This window comes from Mauremys reevesii, linkage group 3, assembly GCF_016161935.1.
Source record: "Mauremys reevesii isolate NIE-2019 linkage group 3, ASM1616193v1, whole genome shotgun sequence".
Lineage (NCBI taxonomy): Eukaryota > Metazoa > Chordata > Testudines > Geoemydidae > Mauremys > Mauremys reevesii.
This window is the reverse complement of record NC_052625.1, coordinates 129,033,417-129,058,922: the sequence shown is the minus strand read 5'-3', so window position 1 is coordinate 129,058,922 and position 25,506 is coordinate 129,033,417. Positions and strand designations below refer to the sequence as shown.

Here is a 25,506-nt window from a genome sequence, read left to right as displayed (position 1 = left end):
CTAGCACTGAGGGCCTGGCCTAAACTCCATTGAAGTAAATGGGAGTCTTTACATTGTCTTCCATGAGCACTGAATCAGGCCATAAGAACTTGATCCTGCAGCATTAAATCACATGAGCAATCCCACGGAGAACTGTGGGACTACTCGCCTGCATAAGGATTACAGCATTTTACACACAGCTGTTAAAAAACATTCTGTAGCAATTTAATTCCTCACTTGACTGTACAATAAAGGGAAGAGATAATGCAATAAAAAAAGAAAATGAAAAGAGCGCACATAGATTTCAAGCAGCTTGTAAAAATTATCACAGAGGATCAATCCATAATGCAAGTTCCTTTTTGTTAAAATGACACTTGCTGTATATGTCACAGATAGGAAAATGTTATTTTATTGAACTGAAAGATATATATGTTTCACCTAGCTATCACATCTTAAGTAATCAGCATTGGCTCTTAGAAGAAATCTGCAATTACTTTGAGCATGTCATTAGTTAGATGTAAAATGAATGATATTGCTCTGTTTTATTACCCTGAGTGATATAGCCACTGGTATCATAAATTTATTGACCTCATCTTAAATGATCAATCCTGTAAGACAGACTTGATACATTAATTCTTAAGTGACATTTTTCTCCTCCAGTTATTTCCCCCCCTTTGAAGGATTGTTTTTCTCCATTTTTAGCATGATATTCTAGGATGTAATTTTACCAAGAGGTCACACACACTTCTCCCCCTCCCCACAAAGTATTTCAGATAGGCAGGTATCAGTTACCTTAACCTAAACCCTTTGGGATGTTGCATAAAATCAGTTAGATAATTATGAGACATTGGTCCATCTAGAACGTTCACAGGAACAGAAATATTCCCACCTAACTTTTGTGCCTTTAATTTTATCTGATGATAAAATATACTGAACGGGCTGTGATCAATGTGTGAGTGAGGCAGACTGGCTTGAGCATTTCTTATACCTCAGTGAATGATTGAAAACAGGAGAAATCAGTAGAAAATTTCTAAGCAGGATTTCTAAATATTTTAGCAGAGAAGAGAAAATATTTGTTAACTGCAGTTGCCATAGGAACCCTTTGGAGACAAACAAATCAATACTACAATAAAACACTGACATATTTCAGTGAATTCTTCAACTGATAACCAATAAAATTAAACGATTAGAAAGATGCCAGGAGTTTTCTGCTGTATTTTTTCTTTTAATCTGTTTAGCTAAAGCCACTGAGCTCTTCAGTAGAAAGATAAAGAAGCTTTTTTTACCCCTTCCTATTTTTCTCAATTATTTCTTTGCCTACAGTCTTGAAGTCTTTAGGAGCAGATTGTTGCTTTACAGTGTGCCCTGAATAAGGGTCAGCACATAACTACACCATCCCAGGAGCAGATCAGAGAGGGAGTTGTGATGTGGAGTCCTGTTTTCTCCCTTGCTCCATTGGGTGGAGGAGGAAGTATTCTACTGCTAATCTAGATCAGTAGCAGATTACAATCCCTCTGCATTAGCCCAACTCTGCTGAGAAGTGTGTTGGGAGTAGAGACAGAATCAATGTTCTCCTCACCTATCTGTGCAGGAGAGAGAGTAGTGCCTTCCCCGAGCTGTAGCCCATGGGAAATGTAGCCTGCCCCGGAGATTAAGGAGGCACCTTACTCCTTTACACCTAATTCTATACATGGAATGTGAATACTATTTTGGCTAACTCTACATCAAAAATTACCTTGGGCCAAATCTTGCAGGCGTTACTGAGGAAAAGCTCCTATTAATTGAAGTGCAGACTCAGAGCCAAATCCTCTCTCCTTCCTGAAAAACTGTAAGGGCCAGAGAAGCCTCAGGTTCAGCTTGTGGGGTTTCACTGGATCATCCTGTTAGGGGACAGGGTTTGGCCCCAGTACTCGGCACTACTTCCCAGCCCCCATTTGCCCATTTGGCACTATGGTTCCCTTAGCTTTTATATGCTTTTCCATGGCAGCTACTCCTGTTTGGGGGTGAGGAACGCCCATCCCAGCGAAGGAATCAGTACACTGTAGGAATCCCAGTTGCTCTGAGGAAATGGGGATGATGACCTATGTTGAGTCCATCACTCAGCTCTCTCTTGGCAGCTATCTACCCCCTTCCCAGTAACCACAGCTCCCCATTCAGTACGAGGGATTTCTGGAGCTAGGGGGAAATTGTGGCTTGTGCCCAACTTTCTTCCCGCTTCAGAAAATTGCCCCATTTTGCAGGTATCCTATGTGGGAATGTGAAGAGGGCAAAATACGGCCCTCAGGTGGTATAAATCAGTGTAACACTTTTGACTTCTATAGAGCTACACTGGTTTATACTGGCTGACAGTCTGGCCTATTGATTTCCAGACTTCAGAGGTGACTTAGTAGTCAAAGGATCATTTAGTTTAATACTTTTAAAATCTTTGAGTCAGGATGAAAACCTCATGAGTGAATAAAAAGAGAGCGAAAGAGAGAGAGAAAAATGGTGACCAAAAAGAGATAAGCAAATAGCTGCATAGTTAAAAAAAACTATAGTATATAGATGTGTGTGTATGTATGTGTATATATATATATATATATATATATATATATATATATATATATATATACTCTAAAATGTCACCACTGTTTATATTGAAAAAAAGCTGAGAGTTAAATGAGATGAGTAATCAAATGCCCGACATATGTTGTTTTGAATTGTTTATATGGCCAATAGTTATTAAAATTAATTATCTTTTTAAAGCTGCCATTTCACAGTGATATTCTTTTCTTTTATATACATATATATATATATATATATAATATATATATATATGTAAAGACAGTCATCTTAAAAAAGCTGTTTGGAAAAGTAAGAATACACCCAATATAGTACTGTATTCTGACATGGTCAGAGGCTCAACGTACTGATTATAGAGAGAGCTAAAATATCTGTGTATGGAATATTTTGAGAACTCAAGTAAATGACAAAAATGGTGGGAGGGCTTGTGTATGTAAAATTCTGTCAAAAAGTAAGGCACTGAAAAATCTGACATCTGTTTATCTGTTTATAGCTATGGCAAGATTACTCATATTAATTCTTGTTTAAAATGCCATATGAAGGAACGGCATTTGTGCAAACAAGAGTCATATTTGAATTGTAGATCATGTCTTCACCATCTGTGAGAGCTGTTGGTGTTGCAAAATTAATGTGTTAATGAAATCACAATAATTTCTCTGAAGTAATGGATTCTGAAGCCTAGAGTGACTATTTTTTGAACTTTGGTGTCTAGTGGTTTACAATTGGGAAAGCCTTTCACAGCTTAATTAGTTCTGCAGCCTTACTTAAAAAAAAAAAATTGGCGATGCCTTCATCACACCAGTCATAGCGCAGAAAAGAATAAAATGAAAAAAAAAAAGCCTGTAATACTAACTTTTTGCTATAGTAATTGAAAAGTTGCTAAATAAGACTTCGTCTGCCAAGAAGTTTTACACAAAGTGACTAGTGAACAAGAGTGGGCAAACAGCTCAGAAAATAATTCCAGCTTGTCGAAACATCACAAGTTGGGAATATCTGAACCTTATACAGATTTCATGACTATTTCCAAGTTTCTATTTGGAACACATAGCAAATGATGTATGGTGCTTTTGCTTTTTGATACCATTTAAAATACGTCTCCCTTTCCAACTTATTATCTAACACAGTTAATAATGTAAAATGTTATAAGGTGCTGTAGCTTAGCAGACGTTGTTTGCAGTCATTTTTGTGGAACTTTCTGGGATCCTTTTCAAATTGTTTCTTGATCGTATTTACTGTGTAGCAACTCAACATGTCAAAGAACACGTAGGTTATGTACCATGTAGGTACATAGCCACATATGCGTGCATGAGCGCGCGCACACACACACACACACACACAGGCAGATCTTCAGCTGGCTTAAGTTGTCATAGAAGCTATGTCTAAGAAGTCAGTGAAGCTATGCCAATTTACAGCAGCTGAGGATCTCCTCCACAGTATGTATATATAATATTTAATGTACTGTATAAGACAAATTTAAGAATAGGAGGGCCATAAAAGTTTGGGACATTTAGTTCAGTTATATTCTAATGTAAAAAAAAATAAAATGTAATTTTCACATGATGTTTCTAATTTGTCCCGGTTAGAGAAATAAATCAGATATTTAGAAAGCACTGAAAAATGACTATTAAAATTACATCAAAAAGAGAAGATCACTTTTCTTACCTGTTTTGATTTTGTTACTGTGTTATAGGTATGTGACTGGTGTAAGCACATAAGACACACAAAAGAGTATCTGGATTTTGGGGACGGGGAACGAAGGCTTCAGTTCTGCAGTGCAAAATGTCTCAATCAGTACAAAATGGACATTTTCTACAAAGAGACACAGGCCAATCTTCCAGCTGGACTGTGCAGCACATTACATCCTCCAATCGAAAATAAAGCAGAAGGCACTGGGGTACAGCTGCTGACTCCAGATTCTTGGAATATACCGCTAGCAGATGCTCGGAGAAAGGCCCCATCCCCAGTGTCTGCAGCTGGCCAAATTCAAGGCCCTGGACCATCAGCGTCTACCACTGCCTCTCCGTCTGACACTGCCAACTGCTCTGTCACTAAAATCCCCACGCCAGTTCCCAAACCTATTCCTATCAATGAGAATCCAAATATTCCTCCAGTTTCTGTTCAGCCACCTGCTAGCATTGTGCCTCCAATTGGTGTCCCACCTCGAAGTCCTCCTATGGTGATGACAAACCGGGGGCCAGTTCCTCTGCCCATATTCATGGAACAGCAAATTATGCAGCAAATCCGTCCACCATTTATTCGCGGGCCGCCTCATCATGCCTCGAATCCTAACAGCCCTTTGTCCAATCCAATGATTCCTGGAATTGGTCCGCCACCAGGTGGTCCCAGAAATATGGGTCCCACCTCCAGTCCCATGCACAGGCCAATGCTATCACCTCATATTCATCCCCCAACAACACCTACCATGCCTGGCAATCCCCCAGGGTTACTACCGCCTCCCCCTCCAGGAGCTCCTTTAACTAGCCTTCCCTTTCCCCCTGTCAGCATGATGCCAAATGGTCCTATGCCTATGCCACAGATGATGAACTTTGGATTGCCATCTCTTGCCCCACTTGTGCCACCCCCAACCCTCTTAGTGCCATATCCTGTCATTGTTCCTCTGCCTGTACCTATCCCTATTCCCATTCCCATCCCTCACATCAATGATTCCAAGCCCCCCAATGGCTTCTCCAGCAATGGTGAAAACTTCATTCCAAGTACCTCCAGTGATGCAGCTGGGGCAAAGCCAACAAATAATTCTACGTCCCCTAGAGATTCAAAGCAAGGGCCTTCTAAATCCTCCGACTCGTCACCTAGCTGTTCGGGCCAGTCCTTAAATCAAGCTCAAGTGGTTCAGGAGCATTGTAGAAATGAAGTTGTTGATTTGACTGTCAGACCTAGTAGTCCAATGAACAGTAAATTTAGTTTTTCCAGTGTACTACAGGGTCCACAGGATGGTGTGATAGACCTAACTGTAGGGCACAGGTCTAGGCTACACAATGTTATCCACAGGGCTTTACATGCTCAAGTTAAAGTTGAACGTGAACCTAACAGTGTTGTAAATTTGGCTTTTAGTAGCTCAGATAAAAGGAACTGCAGCAACTGCAGGGACAATTGCAGCCCAATTGAAACAAAAATGTTACCTTGCAGCGACCCAGCTCACTGTGGTCCTGTCTCACTGGCCTCTGGCACTTCAGGACTAGAAACTAGTGCAGCAGTTTGCAATGTCATTGTGAATGGCACAAAGAGCACAGAGGGTTCTAAGAACTCAGAACAATCCCCAGAGCAGAAAAAGCCTCAACCGCAAGAAGAGCCAGCAGTGAGTGAGTTGGAATCTGTTAAGGAGAACAACTGTGCATCAAACTGCCACCTAGAAGGAGAGGCTGGCAAGAAGATTGGGGAAGAGCCCCTCACTGTGGGAGACAAGCAAGACCCCAACCTTAACAACCCTGCAGATGAGGACCATGCGTATGCTTTGCGGATGCTGCCCAAGACAGGTTGTGTGATCCAGCCTGTGCCAAAACCAGCAGAAAAGACTGCTATAGCACCGTGTATAATCTCAACGCCAATACTCAGCACAGGGCCAGAGGATCTGGAGCCACCATTGAAAAGGAGGTGTCTCCGAATTCGAAATCAGAATAAGTAAAGGTTTGTGTAACCACTACTGCCTTCTGTGTGAATAGAATGAATATCAGTGTTTTCAGGTATAAGTCAAACTCATATGGATATGGCTTTTGTAAAACAAAGAGATTCCAATTTATTAACAAAAAAAGAGAAAATATTATTATTTATGTTTTTAATATTGTCTTTGTCTTGTATCATCTTTGTATCTGTCAATCCTCCACCCATCGGCAGTGTCATCAGCTTTGTGCTCACAGAACATTCCGTTATGGTGCTGGCTGTGAAGTTCTTGTGCTGTGTATGTCTGAACTAGTGGATCTCTGCCTATCACAACTTCTAGGTCTGAGCAGTCAATCTGGTTTTAAATATTTAACCCAACTGGGTACCGGCAAGTCATGTCCTCATGACCACAGTGTTTAATTATCGTCATTCCCCCTCAGCAGAGCAGACCAACTCCACTGCTTGCTGCTAGTTCAGTGCATGATTACTCATTGTTTTGGTTAACCACAATCATATTACTCCAACCTGCATTCAGAGTAATACACTGACTTCAGGCTGGCACTGTTGGAGTTAAAAGCAGTGTAGGCCCTGGCTATGGTTCAGAGTTCTTTCTTGAGATTTGCTCCAGTGGGTGGCTGTGCTTAGACACCATCTCCCATTGGGGATCTTACCATCTTGACTCAGGTTAATAGGCAGTGATGTTTATGTCCTGGTGGGCTTTAGGATACAAAATAAATATATGGAGATAAACCTTTCTCATAGAGCTGGATGGGACCCTGAAAGGGCATTGAGTCCAGCCCCCTGTCTTCACTAGCAGGTCCAAGTACTGATTTTGCCCCAGATCCCTAAGTGGCCCCCTCAAGGATTGAACTCAACCCTGGGTTTAGCAGGCCAATGCTCAAACCACTGAGCTATCCCTCCCCGCCTGTGGATCTCTGCTCCCTTCCCCCATGTGGAACTCTGCTCCCTTAAGCCCAGACGCCTGTCTCAGTCCATCTCTCTCACTTTTAAAAGCATTTTAGCACTTTTTTTTTTAAATTTATATTTTTTATTATGGTCCCTGACTGAGGCCAGAGGGCTCTACTACAATATAAATAATAAATAATAATTCCACCCCCTTGGGGTGAAACAGCGATCCAGAGGCAAAAAAGTTCTGCAACCCATTCCCTTCAACCCTCAATTCACTGAGTCCTGGTGACAAAACAGTACCTTTATAAAATTAATACTTTAATATATATCTATTCTTGCTTCAACCGTGTGTGCACAAATGTAATTGCATTTCCCTTAGATACATGAGATTGGAGAGGTTCTTTAAGAAAAAAAAGGAGTGGTGGGTGTTACAAGAACCCGTTCAGAAATCAAATACTGATGATTTGCCGGATATGGGTTGGTGACATGCCAAATTTTATTACAATCTGTAGAGTATTCCATAACCTCCAGTAAATCATATTTTGTGCTGTCCATTGTAGTGCAATAGTGACTCACAGAAGTTGCCATTAACAGCTCAGTATCCATTAACAATTAACATGTTGTGGAATCTGGGATACTGCAATATTCCTCTATGCTAATAATAGAGAATAAGTGCACAATCACAGACACTGTGATGTGATAAATGCTAACTTTTAATATGGGGACCACTGTATTTACTGTTCTTGCTCTTACACCTTTGAATACAGAATGAGCTCTCCCTTTGCTCACACAGAGTACTTATTTACTTATTTTAATGTCCACACTCATTCAGTGAAATTGAACCCCTATCCTATGCTCCAGGCACACACTGACATTTAAAAATACACTTATTAAATAGACTACACCTGTAAGTTTCTTGGACCAATAATTAACATATATAATAACCCAGAAGCTGAAAACATATTTAAGATCTTCCAGTCCCTCACAGCCAGGGAAAACAAATGGACCTTGCAATATGCATATTATATTACCTTGCTATTAAAGCATCAAGATCTTTGCTGCAAACACTCCTGTGCTATGCTCAGAGCTCATATCATAGTAAATACTGTTCAAGCCAAACTGTATAATCATACACACAACTGTGCTTTATATCGGAACAGTGCTTTGATCTATAGGGAACACTGCTGTTTGACTATCTCTCTATTAATTATTATCAGACTAACCCATGCCTGTTGCATTAATCCCATTTACCTCAATCCACAATGTCTATACCATGTTTATACCTGAGCTCAATTCACTTTAGTTTAACATCAGTCAGACTATGGCACCTTCCACAATAGGCAGTCTAAGCTCAGAAAGCTCTAGATTCATTCAGATGTTTATCTGTTTGTGGTGCTGACACTATTGTATGTGACATAACTTTGCATATAATATTCCACACAGAAACTGGACAACCTGAGCTCAGACAGACAGCACCCAAAAGACAAAAAAAGGATGGTTCATGAGTCAGTTGTTGTTTCCCCCACTTCTTAAATTCATCAAGCATCAGCATGTCTAGCATTGAAAACTATCAGTTCAATTACAGAATGAGTAATCATTTTCCTGTTCACAAAGATGTGTATATATAGTTTGGTATTTCTTTGTCTCGGGGTATGGATTGTTTTTGTCACTTATTTTACTGGTAGGTTTTCAGTTCCCAGGTGTCTGCAGTGCCTCTAAGAGTTGTGTGTAATAGCACAGAAAATGGTTAATGGTCACCTGTGACTTAAAAAAAAAAAGTTGCACAAAAGAAATGCAAAGGCAGAATCTTTATGTATTTCCAACGAAAGAACATAGCCCCAAAATACCCCATAGAAGAAAATGATGTGAATAGTCACCTCCCGCCAAATGACGCCATGGTCTCTGTGAAATGCCAGTGGGTGGTAAAACACACAAACCTGATACTGGTTTGAGATTATTTGAATATTTCGCATCACATAGAACCCACTAATGGGGCTAACTCTCCTTTGCCACTGCAAATAAAAAGACGGCAATCCCACATGGGGTGATGTCAGGTCTATGGCAGCTCCCCAGTCCCATCCACCCCCTCCCCACCTCCAGTGCCAAGAAGCCCCTCTGTGAACATTCCACAGGGGTGATCTTCTGTGGGTACAGAGTGGTTGAGCATGGAGATACAAAACATTGCTGCCCAGCCTCCAACCCCATGCCCCATGGGCAATCACTGAATATGTTACTGTTGATACCATCACCTTTAGCTTAATTCTTCCTTCTCACTATGAATCCCGACTCCCCAGCAACAGATGACAGTGGGAGGCCATGGCAGTTCAGTTCCTCCAGAAGGCATGCTACCAAAGGCCTGGAGGATGCTGCTTCCATGGCTATGGTTTAACTTGAATAGCCCTGTTGGATTTAAAAGGAGGATAGGCCCCGAATATATTTGCAACCAACTTCTTGAGCTTTTTTCTGATAGGTGTCTGTGGGTGTGAACAGAAGGCAATTCTGAGGCACATGGTCTCTGTGCTGATGACCCTAGCCACAAGCTCTTTTGCCTAACCCCCCTACCCTGTTCCATGGTGAGGGTAGAGATAAACCCCCCCTCCCTTGGCAATGGGATGAGGAAACGCCACACGTACAGATGAACACAGTCAGCTTCCCAGTCCCCGTGTAGGAACAAGCAACACGGGGAGGACTTGGTCCCTTATTTTTGATAACCTGGGCCCTGGCAGTTTAATTATTATGCTGGTCCCAGAATCTCATTAACTTGTTAGACGAAACAGGCCTGAAAGTTCTCTCTCCCTCTGGCTCCCCTAATTGGGAAATCTGAACATATGTGACATAATATGTAACTTTTCCTGAATTTAGTTTCCTATCAAATTGTATTTATTGATGGAAATGATCCAGATCCATCCATGCTAGAGTTCTGGGCAGGCAGACAGAATCTGAGGAATAGCAACATGGATGGCTGTAAAAAGGAATCAGTGCAAGTGTGACTTTTTGGGGCAAGACTCTAGATTATATAATGTACCAATTACTTGATTATTGGAAATGCTAATCAGCAACATAATCCTCCATGTTAAAGTTTAGCCTCTCCATCAGGATGTAGACTGTCAAGCTGGTCTAGCTTGATGCAATTCAAGCAACTAGCTAAAAAGCCTCAGTGCCAGCTCAACAGTGCGAGAAAGGCATGCAGCTCGTGAGAGGAATATCTTGCTGGGTGTAATTGTTTCAATTTGACTGGCGTGAGCTTTCTAAAATTAGCAGTGTTAGTGTTGGCCGCATGCACATAGGACATCCAGGCAGCATCATTTTAACACTACAGTTTCTTTTTAAGGTGAACAAGTTAAAATGCTACAGAACATTTGGCTAAAATTAAATGGCACACATAGCTACACTCAGAACCAGCTCCTACCTTCATGTTTGTGTGTGTGTGTGTGTGTGTGCGTGCGCACAGGTGCAGGAGGTGGGGGCTTCTTACTCTCCGCAAGCAGAATAGCTTTGTAGCTCTACAGGAAGAGCTAAGAAGAGGCCAACTACTGCACCGGCCCATGCACCATGTCCCCATGCACTCACAGTCTGCTGAGTAGGCAATATGCTTAGTCCTGCAGCTGGCTAGTGCATATGTTGTGGTCATAATGACACACATGGTGTAGAATGCTTCTTTTCAGGGCTAAAATCATATGTATCCCACTGTGAAATCTCTTTCCTTACCCCCCCCCCCCCACTGGCCCAGCACAAGAAATCCTGCTGTGGGAGGTGGGATTCCTGAGGCAGAGAAAATATCTATTAACCTTTCTTCTGTCTGACAGTTTTCTATGATGCCCTCACTGTAGCATTTCTGTGGATCTACCAGCATCCTGTTCTCCCCTCAATGCACTGACCATGATAGGATCGGGCCCTACATGTCTAAACAAAAACATATTTTATATATTTACATGGTTCCTGCTAGTTATCTTTGTTGACACAGCACTATAGGCCAGATTCACAGCTGGGGTTAACTGATGCATCTCCACTGGTTTCAATGGAGCTAGGGTGATTTACATTGGTTTAGAAACTGGCCCTCTATATTTAACACAGGCAAAAGCTTTTCCAAAAATAACTCCTATACCTGACGTCTTATGAACCAGATTTTTGCCAGTCGTTCTGGGGCAGACTGTTCACATTACAAACACGTACATGTTTGTCTGGAATTGAAGTTCAGCCCTCAAGAAATGCCTGATACTAACAGTGATCTTACAATTGTGAATCACCATGGCAGACAGCACTCAGATATATTAAATTAAATGAGAGTTTCCCAGAGAAATGATTCCCTAAGTGGTGACATACTTGGTACTAGATTTCAGTTCCCACATCTTAGAGTACGATCCCATATCTATCGGGGATTGATTTATGACGCGATAAATCAATCCCCAATCGCTCTGCCATCGACTCCTGTACTCCACCATGGCGAGAGGCGGAAGCAGAGTCAACGGGGAGCATATCTTAGGTCGATCCCCCACCTACTGTAGACCAGGCATTAGACTGTCAGGTTTTGCGTGCACTAAATTCAGCCTGCATGAGAGTAAAGTAGCTGACCACAGTCCAGACCCTCAGACCTGGTCTACACTAAGGGGGGGTGTCGATGTAAGATACGCAACTTCAGCTACGGGAATACCATAGCTGAAGTCGAAGTATCTTATTCTGACTTACCTCCCGACCTCACGGCGCGGGATCAATGTCCGCGGCTCCCCTGTCAACTCCACTACCGCCACTCACTCCAGTGGAGTTCCATAGTCGATGGGGAGTGCATTCGGGGATCGATATATCGCGTCTAGATGAGACGCGATATATCGATCCCCGAAAAATCGATCGCTACCCGCCGATACAGCGGGTAGTCTGGACGTACCCTCTGTTATTGTAGATCAGCACAGATCTATTAAAGTCAAAGGACCTGTGCTGATTTATACCAGCTGAGGATCTGATCCTTTTACTCTTCCACAGAATCGACTGCCATAGGCCACAATTTTCAAACATAAAACTATGCTCTTGAATCCATATTTAGCTACCTACGTAAAAATGACCTGATTTCCAAAGGTGCCGAGCACCTGCACCTCCTTTCATACAAATTACAGCTCCTCAGCTGGTGTAAACTGTCATCGCTCCTACTGAGCTAGAACAATTAATGCAGGCAGCGGTTCTGGGCCATTGAGATTTAAGGCCACTTGTGATCTTCAAATATTTCATGACTGGGACCACTGACTTCAATGGGGATACCCCAAAGACTACTTTGGCCGCTACAGATGTAATTGTCCTCTGTGACTTTTGTGAGAAGGAGCTTATTTTAAAAAAACAAAACAAACACCACATCCAAAGCACGCACTAAGCTGATATGATCCCCTATGCATCACATGTGAAACGTGGGCGTCCCATGGAAAGAAAAGAAAAGCCATACTTTTTTTAGGAAAGAGAAAACCAATGACTTGATCCTGCAAACCCTTGCTCATGTGAGTAGGCCTCATCCAGATGGATTGTAAGCAATGGGGTTACTTGCATAAATGATTCTGCTATCAGGCCCCAAAGAAATAAACATTTTGACACATTTAGGACCTGATTATCCTGTTTACATCAATTACATCAATTCCATTCAGTGGAGTTGGTGTAAAATGGTTATGAAAGGAGAATCAAGCTCTTCATTTTGTCATTTACTCTTGTACTATTTGAACACAAGGTTTCTGTATCACAGGGAAAGTCTGGAAAAAATCACAGCTCATGCTCAAATGCAGAAATCAGAACAGGCAGCTTTTCTGCAATACATTTATGGATCTTTTACCACAACAACTGAAGGCTCTTGCAGAAACATCATCAGAAATTATGAAGTTATTATTGCCTTCATATGCAGAGGGAGACTAAAACAACTATTGAAAATGTCCATGCAGAAGTTCTGATCCTAGAGCTGGCCCTAAGAGCTCACATTAGCCTCCCAAAAATCCTGAACTTGGGTTGAAAACCAGAAGAAATAGTTAGGCAAGAGATGGACATAATTAAATAGGGAGCACTAGGATTTAGGAAAATCCATTTTAAAATGCAAATGCACATAAAAAGCAGGTAGGAGATTCATGTGAAGTAGCAATAATGTCTTCCCAGATTCCTGACCTGGAAAGTGTTGAACTAATTGTGACAGAGTCCTATTTACATCTAAACTGCCAGGTGACTCTCCTTGTCTATCGTTAGGCCCCATCCAGCAAAGCATTAAAGTTAAACACATTCTTAACTGCTTTACCGGATTGAAGCCTTGCTACTCAGTTGTGCTCCTCATTGTACATCAGGTCATTTGTGTTCTTTTGATAATGAACTATGCCCACGTGAAAAGGGCTTGGGGTTGGGAGTGTATTTGCTGATCCCATGAAAGGAACAAATCAAGTAAACATGGAATTGGTACAGAGCCAGCAAATATAAAACATTTGCTTCCAAAAAAAAGTGTATTAAATCTATGGACCCCATCCTGCGAGAGGCTGAGCACTCTCAACTCCCACTGCCTCCTGGGAGAGTTGAGGGTGCACAGCAGTTTACAAGAGTAGGCCCCATCTCGGTCTCATTTGCATGGATTTGCTTCCCCAGACATATTTTTGGTATTTGAAAAGAATGGTATTCCTGTACAACATGTGTCTCAATTTGTAATAATATCCTTCCTGCAGCTGGCTTAGTTTTCCAAGTGTTTCTAAAATGTTACTGTCTTAAATTTGAGCCAACCTACAATAACAAATTATCTAGACGCAAAGTGGCTGAACTGCATTTGTTGGAAGAACACCCCCACCCCCGCTGCATTTCATCTTCCAGTCCTTGTTTTGGACATTCAAACTGTGTAATACAATCATCCTCTATGGAAGCACATTTTTTTTAAAGTTGTGGAAATTGGGTGGTGTAGAAGGAAACAACTATCTGGTTCAGATTTCTTTGCAAAGTTCTGCAGCCCATCAACAACCTATTGATATTTTAAACCTATGTTTAAAGCAATTTTCAGCTATTTATTTGGAGCCCTTGTGGCTAACTGTAAATCTTTATATTATTATGATTTGTTGCATGCTCATGCTTCAAATATTTATACTCTTTTATGATCCACTTTTTAAGTACTTTATCCAAAACCCCCTTTCCCACAGGAATTCGGTAATCTAGTGATGTCCGAATACTGATACAGAAAAAACAGATACATGATGAGGTCACTACAGACTTGAATGCTGTCCCCAACTTTCTGAGTTCAATTAAGATGCAAATTTCGCATGATACGGCAGTAGTTTACCAATTACTGCTGAACCAGCAATAAAAATATTGTCTCTATATTTGTAGAAAAATTTAAACAATGGCAAACTCTGCAACAATTACTGCTAGTTTAAACTATTACCAGTAATCACAAGGGACACTCTAAAGCCGCTGGCACGGCACCTGTGAAATGTTCCAGCTATAAGTTATTTGCTCCATACATTCTTGATTGTTATCCCGTCCTCTAACATAATCTGCAAGACTTTTTGGCCACTTTTTGAGACCCTATCCTGCACCCATTAAATTCAATGAGTCTAATTCTGTTCTCAGGATTTGATCCTGCATGACTGAAATGAATCAGAGCTTTACCGACACTAGTGGGAGATGGACCAGGCCCTTACATTGGTATAAATCAGGAAAAACCTCTACTAAAGTCAGTGTAAAACCAGAGAGAGATCAGAATCAGGCCCCCTGGTTGCAGCCTTAGGGTCTTGACTACAATGATTCCTCAAACACATGCCTGTGGGAGTAGGCCTTACACAGACAGGTAGTCCCATTGGCTTCAGGGTGGCAAGAGTTTGCAGGATTAGGACCTACAAGTCTTTGTTGTGGCTGCTGTATTTTGATTTGCGTAGTTAATATTAAGAAATCCAAAATGTTAGTGTTTTAAAATGTCTCTTTTAGTATAACCCAAGATCATATAATTTGTGTAAATGGAGTCAGAAATGGTAACGTTTGTACGGAAGCAGTAAACCTGGAACACTTCCGTAGGACTTTTCAAGCATTAACTAAGGAGCCCTCACAACAGCCCAGCTAGAAAGCTCAGGATTGTTGCCCCCATTTTACAGACAGGGTATCTGAAGCAGAGGGGCAGATTCTGATCTCATTTACATTGTTGTGACTTGACTGACTTCACTCCCAGCTACCAGCTTCTGTGCCAGTCCATTTATAATATTTTATGTAAATGAGCTAGAGGCAGTTAACATATTTGCAAATAATTTACATGTGACCCTAAACTTCAATTTACAGTCAACACACCCATCCCTGAGCACAGGGCAGGGTGCTATGTGCACAAAACTTCCAGATGTAGCTAGCGTGGGCGTATGGGTGTGTGCTAGCGGGTGCCTGGGCAGGGAGCTTAGTGGGGATGGCTGTGGGGCAGCCGGGGCACTCCCTAGCCCCTCCTCCTCACCTTCTGCCTGCTGCTGCGTCTTTTCACTGCTACTGCCAGCTGCTCCTCCTTGCTCCTTTTCCACTTGGCTCCAGCAAGGAAAGCAGCCTAAGCAGAGGCAGAGAGTCAGTGCTCAGCCCTGGCGCCACAGCAGCTCCTGGAGGCCAAAACTGGCAATAACAGGCCAGTCCTGCTCAACCCATAAGGTTTCAGCAGAGCTGGGGGAATGCTCCACATTGCTGCCAAATGTGGCAGGGTTGCGATAGAAGCGTGACTCTTGGCAGCTTTGCTTTAGTGCTGTGACATCAAACAACCTCAGTGTAAACGAGAACAGAGCCTGGCCCAGACAGGTGAAGTGATTTGCTGTAAGCCCCAGAATGAGTCAGTCTTAGAGCGGCGATTAGAAGCGCAGAGTTCCTCTGCTCATGCCATGGCCTAGCATTTATGCATACTGGCTTATGTGTCCCTCAGTGTTACCAGAGTATAAACCAGTGGGCTCCCTTTTCAGTGATATCAGTGGGAGATGGTGCCATGGGGAGTGGGGAGGCCACAAATGCTGATTTTTTAAAAGTAAAACTGAAAATGTTGTGAAGCTTCATTATTCTTTTGATCATGATCTGTAGAGTGTTAAAATCTGAAAGACTTTAAAATGTGTGTGAAATTACACAAAAATTGTATTAAATGAGAATTGGATAAGGGGAAAAGATTTTGCTTGTTTGTAGGAGACAGGGTTATTAATGTGAGAGGGTAGGAACACAAATTGTTATGTGGAGTCGATTTGCCTCAGCATAAAAAACTTATGCAGGCCCTACACACTGTGAAACTCTGTTTTAAGGATTTAAGTGAGACATGGGAATGGGATGAATTTTACCCTAGTAGTGCACCAAGGAATGAACAAGAGGGGGGGAGGGATAGCTCAGTGGTTTGCACATTGGCCTGTTAAACCCAGGGTTGTGAGTTCAATCCTTGAGGGGGCCACTTAGGGATCTGGGGCAAAAAATTGGTCCTGCTAGTGAAGGCAGGGGGCTGGACTCAATGACCTTTCAAGGTCCCTTCCAGTTCTAGGAGATTGGTATATCTCCAATTATTAACAACTGTGAGGGAGGGACATAAGCAACAACAATTCTTGAACTAGCCATAGTTCATCAGCATTGATAGAAGTAGGTAGTAATGAATATAAATATAAATCAGAAGTTAGGAATTGTAGAAAATTGAATAAGGGAAGCAAAGGGACACAAGAAGAAATCTATGGCCAGCAGAGTTAACAACATTAAGGAGTTTTTTAAGTATATTAGGGAAAAAAAAGAATCCTCACAATAATATTGGTCCATGGGAAAATGATAGAATTATCAATAATAATGCAGAAAAGGCAGAAGAGTTCAATAAATATTTTTGTTCTGTATTTGGGGAAAAATTGATGATGTACTCATATCATATAACACTCTTTCCATTCTGCTAGTATCTCAGAAGGATATTAAACAGAAGCTACTAAAATTAGACATTTTTAAATCAGCAGGTCTAGATAACTTGCATCCAGAATGTGAAAAAAAGCTGGCTGATGAGTTCACTGGACCATTAATGTTAATTTTCAGTAAATCTTGGAACTCTGGGGAAGTTCCAGAAGACTGGAAGTTAATGTTGTGCCAATGTTTAAAAAGGGTAAACACGATGACCTAGATAATTACAGGCCTGTGAGGCTGACATTGATCCCAGGAAATGTAACGGAGCGGCTGATATGGGACTTGATTAATAAAGAATTAAAGGAGGGTAATATAATGAATGCCAATCAACGTGGGTTTACGGAAAATAGATCCTGTCAAACTAACTCGATATCTTTTTTTGATGAGATTACAAATTTGGTTAATAGAGTTGTATAATAGACGTCTGTAGGGCATTTAACTTGGTACTGCACGCCATTTTGATTTAAAAAACTAGAAAGATATAAACAAACATGGCACACAGTAACTGGATTGAAAGCTGGCTAAATGATAGGTCTCAACATAAAATTGTAAACTGGGAATCATCATTGAACAAGTATGTTTCCAGTGAGGTCCCGTGGGGATCAGTTCTTGGCCTTATGACATTTAACATTTTTATTAATGACCTTGAAGAAAAAATAAAATCATCACTAATAAAGTTTGCAGGTGACACAAAAATTGGAGGAATGGGAAATAATTTAGAGAACAGATCACTGATAAAGAGTGATCTGGATGGTTTGGTAAGCTGGGAGCAAGCAAGCAATATGCATTTTAATATGGCTAAATGTAAATGTATAAATCTAGCAACAAAGAATGTAGGCCATACTTACGCAATGGGGGACTCCATCATGGGAAGCAGTGACTGTGAAAAAGATCTGGGGGTCTTAGTGGATACGCAGCTGAACATGAGCTCTCAGTGTGACACTGTGGTCAACAAGATGAATGTAGTCCTTGAATGCATAAACGGGAATCTTGAGTAGGGTAGAGAAGTCATTCTACCTCTGTATTTGGCACTGGTGCAACCGCTGCTGGATTACTGAGTTCAGTTCTGGTGACCAAAATTCAAGAAGGATGTTGATAAATTGGAGAGGGTTTAGAGAAGAGCCACAAGAGTGATTAAAGGATTAGAAAACCTGCCTTATGGCGATAGACTCAAAGAGCTCAATCTAGTTAGCTTAACGAAGAGAGGGCTAAGAGGTAACTTGATTACAGTCTGGAAGTTGGAACTAGACAAATTCAGACAGGAAGTAAGACCATAATTCTTTAACGGTCAGAGTAATTAACCATTGGAACAATTTATCAAATATCTTGGTGGATTCTCCATCACTGACGATTTTAAAATCAGGATTGGGTGTTTTTCTAAAAGATCTGCTTTAGCAGTTATTTTGGGGAAGTTCGAAGGCCTGTGTTATGCAGGAGTTTAGACTAGATGATCACAATAATTGCAAATGCCCTTGCAATCTATGAATCGTGGTTGAAATCTGTGTGTCTGCCCTCCTGATCTTAATAACACAAAACCATGAGGGAGCGCAAAAGTGAAAAGAAATGCACTTCAGCAAGATCAGGCAAGAAGCTGATCGCTGATGTTAAAAATGTTTAAAGTTTAAAAAATAATTGCTCCCTGCTAGGGCACAGACTGCCCAATGGATCCAAATCACAGCAGTTCTGGAAAACAAAATGCAGTCCTAAATAGGGAGCAGAAATGCCCTGCCCCATGGATGTGGAACAAATTAAAAAATAATAACCTAAAGCTGACCCTTTACATGTTATAGGGTGACAGTCACACCATACCCAATCCCCACTTCATGGAACCTAACACAGGGCCAATTTCTGCTCACTAATGCACACACATGAATCTGTTCTCATTGGCTTTAAAGGAAAGCTACATATGCATTCAGGGCTCAATATTTATGAAGGTCCCATTGTGCTTGGGGCCACGTGCGTTTAGGATATAAGGGGGAGAAGAGATTCCATTTATCCTCTCCCTTATGTTCCCTTACCTCACCTGGAGCTGGGAGCCATGTCTATAACATCCGTACGGTGTGGTCCTATCTGTCTTTGTGCTGCAGTAGTCACAGCTGCTCCTTAGAGCCGGATCAGAGCAAAAACCAAAGCAATAAAAAAGGGTAACAAGTGCTATTGCTAGGCAGAGAAATTTTCAAAATTTGCCACAGATTTTGAGTACCTCCATTTTTGGATGTTCAGCTTGCTTTTCAGAGGTGCCAAAGATAACCCACAAAATTCCCATGGCAGCATATCGTTGTTCAGCTTTGAAGTGCTATTCAGCACGTGACCTGACTCAGTGTAGAAAAGAGAGGAGCCTCCATCTCAACTATTTGGGTGGGGTGAGGGGCTCAGAGCAAGATGCTGTTGTTCATCCTGCACTTGCCCCCAGCCTCTTTTCTTTTCACAGAGCAACATGTGTGACTTTTTTGGCAAAAGATTCTATTTTTTTCTTCCCTCTCCTTTACCTGTGTGCCCCTGGTTTTATCTGCTCTTCCTTTCCCTCTTTTGTTTGGTAGGAATTTTTCCTCCTTATACTTGGATTGTCGTTCCTTTATGAAAGGTGTGAAGCCCAGGAGTGCTGTTAAGAGTGGCCAATGGTCTCTTAACAGCACCATTGTTGAGTGCTGTTAAGAGTGGACCTGCCTGCTCGGCTGCTACCTGTGGGTGGGATTTCTCTCCCATTGCTCTTCCATAGGACTTGCTCTCTGGTAAATTTGGAAGCACTGCAACCACCACCTCCTGTTAACTCCCAAGTTCCTGTCCAGCCCGAGGGACTCTGTGGGTGTTATTTGCTCCATTTTTGCCAGTGATTTAGTTGACTTGTGACATACACGAGTACTAGTAAAAGTCTCAGCTGTATTTCCTGGCTCTAATCACCTGACAAGGATCAGGCTAATAGCCTTGTCAGATGGTCGGTATTTATCAATTCCAGTGGCTAATTTAATAGTATACCCTCGTCTAGATGAATAGACTAAATTAGGTTAGAGAAGAGGATCCAGAGTTAGACCTAGTTTAACCTGGTGCAATTTCACTGAAGGCTTTTCTAGAAATAGGCACAGATCTTACACAGAGAAGCAATAGCTAACAGCTCTTTCCCAGTTTCTCCCAGAAAGTTCTTCTCTAAATATAAAGTTGACAGTAGGGTGACCAGATAACAAGTATGAAAAATTGGGATGGGGGTGGGGGTAATAGGTGCCTATATAACAAAAAGCCCCCCAAATCAGGATTGTCCCTATAAAATCGGGACATCTGGTCACCCTAGTTGACAGCGACCATTGCATTATCTACATGCGAACTCCAATGTATCTTTATGACAATTCAATAACACAGTTCCCTTAGGACAATACTGTCTCTAGCCCTTGCTCGGCCACACAGAGTAAGTCTCAGGCATGCCTGTTTGGACAGCTCCAACTGCCAAGAGTGGGAAGCCAGGGTCTGCATATCTGACCCATTGTTAACAAAAGACCCAGAGCTTGCAGGATGTGAATGAAAAAAAAATCCCTTTGACGTTAATGAGAGTTTGTTGTGGTAAGAACTGTGTAAGGAACTCTGAATTTGAGCCCAGCTGACTTTCTCCCTGAATTTGGGTCCCCTCTGAAATAAAATGTCAGAGCTCTGTGTGCAGAAATGCTTCCCCCGGCTGTAGTGATGTGGTGCCTTTTCTGTAATTTCATGGAGAGGAAAGATAAATCACTCACTGTTCAAAGGGGAAGGTTTTAATGGTAAAGCTTGAACTACTTGAAGAGTTGCTAAAAAGCACTGAGCTATTACAAATAACAGATGACCCCAGCGTGTTTACAGGGCTGAACATGCTCCCATGCCTGCTTCAGCTGCACTCTTGTGGTTTATGACCTCAGCAGAGCCTCCTTGAGAAAATTATGGGCTTGCCTTCGCTCTGAGGCCATTTATGAACCAGGCGTCTTCTGGCGCATCAACAGCTTTCATGTTCATTGCCTGGTTGAATTAAGTACTGTGTTAAAAGATGGAAAGCTCCGCCAGCCCACATCAATGATCACCCGGGACTAAACCTAATTCTCAGTCACCATATTGTTTCTGAACAATCTGATGCTGCGGTTGGAGTTGAAGACTGAAAAAAGTAAGAATGGCAAAAATTGTTTTCCTTTAGTGTCTTATACCCTCTCGCTATATATATAGGTGTGTAGTGTTTTATACCACAGCACTCACAGCTCAGGTGTCTAAGATGATCACAAACACTATTGTAACTGACTCTGCTTAGGCTGACAGCAGGGTATGAACCCAGGAGGACCTTCAGTGCTCAAAGCATGAGCCTCTACTGCTTAAGGTAAAGGGCTGTAGCTTCATTAATTAGAGGCTGTAGTTAATCCATAAACCTCTTATGTGGACTGGCCCCTAGAAGGGACAAACTCCTCACTCTGCTAGTGTGAGTTACAGTATTATGCAAGGAGTTTTATCTTCTACCTCTCCTGCATGCCTATTCCCTACCTGTAACTTCATCTCAAAGACTATAAAAGTAAATAAGCTAATGTGTATTTTCTTAATTCTGTAAAACAGTCCCTGTGCTTTGGGTGCACACTGAGACCATCTTATGGCTTGGACTCCATTATTCTCTAAAACCTTAGAGGGAAATCCTGAAGCATATTATCAGTCTCCGTTTGTGCACTGGGCAACATTTTCCTCCTCAGTCTGCATTGTTGTTCCCTTACCTGCAGTGTGAATTTCTCTGATACCCTATGTCTCTGTACTCATGTCCCATGCAGAGCTTCTGTTGTCCTCATGGCAAAGCGTGGAAGAACCATAAAGTATATTCAGGGCTGGCACAGCGAATGGTGCCAGCAGAGCTGCACAGGTCATGGGGGCACTGCAGCGAGGGTGAGGCTTAATATGCTTGTTTAAATGCCACATGGTTGGGAGAATGAGCAGCAGCTAGAGATCTCTGTGATGATAACGGAAGCCCCTTGGAAAATGGGAGGTATCTCCCTGTGCAACGCTGGGATACATAACTGCTCCCTGCCCTTCCATTTGATATGTAATCTTGACCCACTGTTCCCCTAATTCCCTCCATAAACACTAGTTCTGCACTTCTGCATATACTGCCTGCTCCCCTATTTCATGTCTCCATGCTACTCTCATGGAAATGAACCCATTTCCTCCTCAGATGGCATGGGATTTGCATGGGGTGGGGTTAGGTGGGGGAGAGAAAGTGTCACACTGCATCTTGGGGCTTTCAGCTGGGAGCAATCACATGGCTTTGCAAGGGGCCATGCATTTGCTTGAGTCAGCCCTGTTTATATAATAGCATAACTGAAGAGGTTGGCAGAAGGGCATTCTAGGTGAGGAGCCTGGGCTCTGGCCCTCTCTTCTGCCTGTTCACCAGAGCCTGGAGTTGCTGATCTTTAGGACACATGGCCAGAGACTCCTCTGGGAAGACTGAGTGAGGAGGGAGAGGGGGGTCATCGAGAAGTCTGTCATGCAGGTTATGAGGGAGGCAGGGCTGTGATGAGAAGGCTTTCTGGGCATGGTGTAGATTTGTTAAACTTGCTCTAATATTCAGTATTACGGCGTGTGTTTTAACAACCTCTAATGTGCTTAGAGTACAAGTGCACAGGAAGCCTAATTACATGACTAAACAACCAAACTCTAACACTGGTGTCCAGGGTGAGTTGTTCACCTATCACTGCTGGGTCCAGTTCTCCAATTTTTTTAAATTGTGATAGCTTAAAAACGGGGAGGAGGACTAGTTACTGGGAGACAACCAGTAATACAGTCTAACCTCAGAGTTACAGGAGTGGAGCTTGTTCAGAGCTCTGAACAGAACGTTATGGTGGTTCCTTCAAAAGTTTATAGCTGAACATTAACTTAATATAGCTTTGAAACTTTACTCTGCAGAAGACAAATGCTGCTCTTGACCATCTTAATTTAAATGAAATAAGCACAGAAACAGTTTCCTTATCTTGTCAAGTTTTTTTAAACTTTCCCTTTATTTTTTTTTTGTTTTCATTTAACACAGTGCTGTGCTGTATTTGCTTTTTTGTCTGCTGCTGCCTGATTGCGTACGTCTGGTTCCAAATGAGGTGTGTGGGTGACTGGTCAGTTCGTAACTCTAGTGTTCATAACTCTGAGGTTCTACTGATAGTTAAAACAAGCAAGTGAGAGTTAGTAGCTATGTGCCGTCTTCCCAATGCTACCATTATTCCTGGCACTGTGGGATCTTGGGCAAATCAAATATCCTCCATGGCTCAGTCCTTCTATCTGTTTAAAGGAGATAATGATACATATACTTTTGTAAAGTACTTTGAGATCCATAGGTGAAGAGCATTGGATAACTGCAAGAGATTATTACTCACCTTTGATCTGCTAGACTAAAAGGAGGGAGGCAAAAAGTATTAATGATGATTGTATCTCTCCCTAGCTTGTTTTAAGGAGAATTACTCCATGTTCTAATATGCTTCCACGAATCTTACTGCAAAGGAGGCTTTGCTGACTTCACCATATACTCACAGTCCTGGTAGTATCAGGCAGACATACCTGAGGATGAAGCAGTGAAACTGGTGTCCTTACATAGGACAGTTTTCAGCTGCGTTCCCAAGCTCATGCTTGTGCATACATTCCCTGCAATGAATCATCCCCAACTCTTTCTGACCAGCTCCTCTTGTCTGTTTTACAGGAATGCTCACTGACAGGGTACCTTGCATGGAGAAAGGGATCAGAGCAAACCATGTCACTTCACCGAATGATGCCAGCTGGGCTGCTCACCACCCCATCTGGCTAAAAGTCAAACAAATAAAGCAGCTTCCTGTCATTAAGTCTCTCAGAGGAAGCCTCAGTCCCACGGGTGCCTTTGGCCCAGAAGACAGCCTATCATGGACCTACGCAATGTGCTCCGCATTCCCACTACCACCTCCTCTTCTCCTTGGAGGAACATTTTTTCCTCTTGGTTTCTTGCTGGGGAATTTTTCCCTCTTATTTCAAAAACCACCCGGACCAATGTAGGTACTTTTCCTTCTCTGATTTCAAGGTTCAGATATTTGAGACTGGACAATGATATGGATTTTTTTTTTCAAAAACTGCTGTGGTTTTGCTGCTACACCAAGAATCGTGATTTGCATTGTATGGTTTTGGACCTAGTCACGTTTTGATGGGGGAAAGGGGTTTTACTGGAGTAGCAACGCTTCAGAGTCATCTCTGTCCTACCCATGATGCACTTTTAAAGGAAGAGTTAGAATATTTTATTGGCTAATATACTTTCCTTGTTATTTTTACAAAGGCCACCTTTATCCTTTTTAATGCCATATTTTCAGTGTTACACTTTTATGGCTTTTAATTTTTGATTTGACAGATGTAAGAAGCAGCATGAATAGTTTATACTGTGGTTTTTCAGAGCCTGAATGCCAAGAGAACTCAGTAAATGTTTATTCTTCTCAGCTTTCTCTTTAAATTCCCCTAAATAGCGCCCCATTTGGGAACAGAGCAAGAGTGTTGAACTAAAGACCAAAATTCCCTCAAGGTGTAAAATAATCTGAGGGGAATATTTGCTGGGCGTCACGGAAGACTTGGATGAAATTTCAACCCTGATGGTTTTCAGTGATCCAGGAAGCCAGTGAGACAATCTCTCCATATGCATAGCCCTTTCATGATAATTAGAATGGTATGGACAAACCAATGAAAACAAGGGGTAAATTGAGAAAGATCCCCCATGATTCTGTTTCACTGTTTGCTTTCTCCTGTCATGGTTAAGAGAAATGTGCAATTCGATCCTCAATCAGTGGGTGGAGGATAACAGGGTAGAATTTACTTGTGTGCACTTGTACAGTTGTAGCCAAGAGTCCAAAAGTACACTAGAGCATGTATACTGGCACTGAATTGGTAAGACAGTTGTGGAGTATCCCATTCTGACAAATACAAAAAAGAAAAAAAAATTCAAATCACCTTGTGATTCAGTGTAACTGTTTACTAACTTGAATAAAGCAATTGTTCACTCTCAAGTGTTCAGAGTACACCTCTTCTATAAGGCTGCTGTTAGGAACCAAGAAGCAGTTTGCAAAAGAAGTGTCCCTATTAGTCTCAGTGAAGTTGGGAGCAGGGTATCAAAGCCAATCACACCAGAGCCTTGTAGTGATGGTGCACTATGAGCACTATGTATATACTGTATTTCTATATTTTCCTTTGTACAAAGTCACTTAACAAGTCAAGCTACTGTTTTACAGGTGCTCCTTATTTATTAGAGCTGTGAACGCTTGGAAAACACACCAGGCGAGCGAGCGAGCGAGCTTTTTAAAAAATATTTAAAAAAAAAAAATAAAAAAAGAGCTCCTGAGCCTAGGGGAAGTTACTAAGAGCTACCAGAGAAACATCTCCAAGAAAACAAGAACACGAAGCACTTTCAATGTGCTCACTTTCTCTCTGGGCTCACAACACTTCTCTCTCTCCCTGACTGGTGTCAGATTTATTGAAAGAAAATAAATCTCCAAGAAAAAAAATGCACTTAAATGTGCTGTTGTTTTATTATTTTTTTTCCTGTGCACATAAAGTTGTTCTTTTCTCTCCCTGACTGATCACAGATCAAGCAAA

The 25,506-nt window shown here is 41.8% G+C and overlaps 1 protein-coding gene across 3 annotated transcripts in view; it reads left to right on the top strand.

The window, feature by feature from the left end:
* LOC120402172 (sine oculis binding protein homolog) overlaps positions 1-23,738 on the top strand; it is a 141,875-nt gene extending 118,137 nt beyond the window's left edge. For all 3 annotated transcript variants that reach the window (XM_039532614.1, XM_039532613.1, XM_039532615.1), the window contains 2 exons: positions 4,232-6,186; positions 23,603-23,738. In XM_039532614.1, the coding sequence (XP_039388548.1) occupies positions 4,232-6,184 (1,953 nt within the window). In that variant the 3' untranslated portion in view covers positions 6,185-6,186; positions 23,603-23,738. The remainder of the gene's footprint in view (positions 1-4,231; positions 6,187-23,602) is intronic.
* The last annotated feature ends 1,768 nt before the right edge of the window (positions 23,739-25,506 follow it).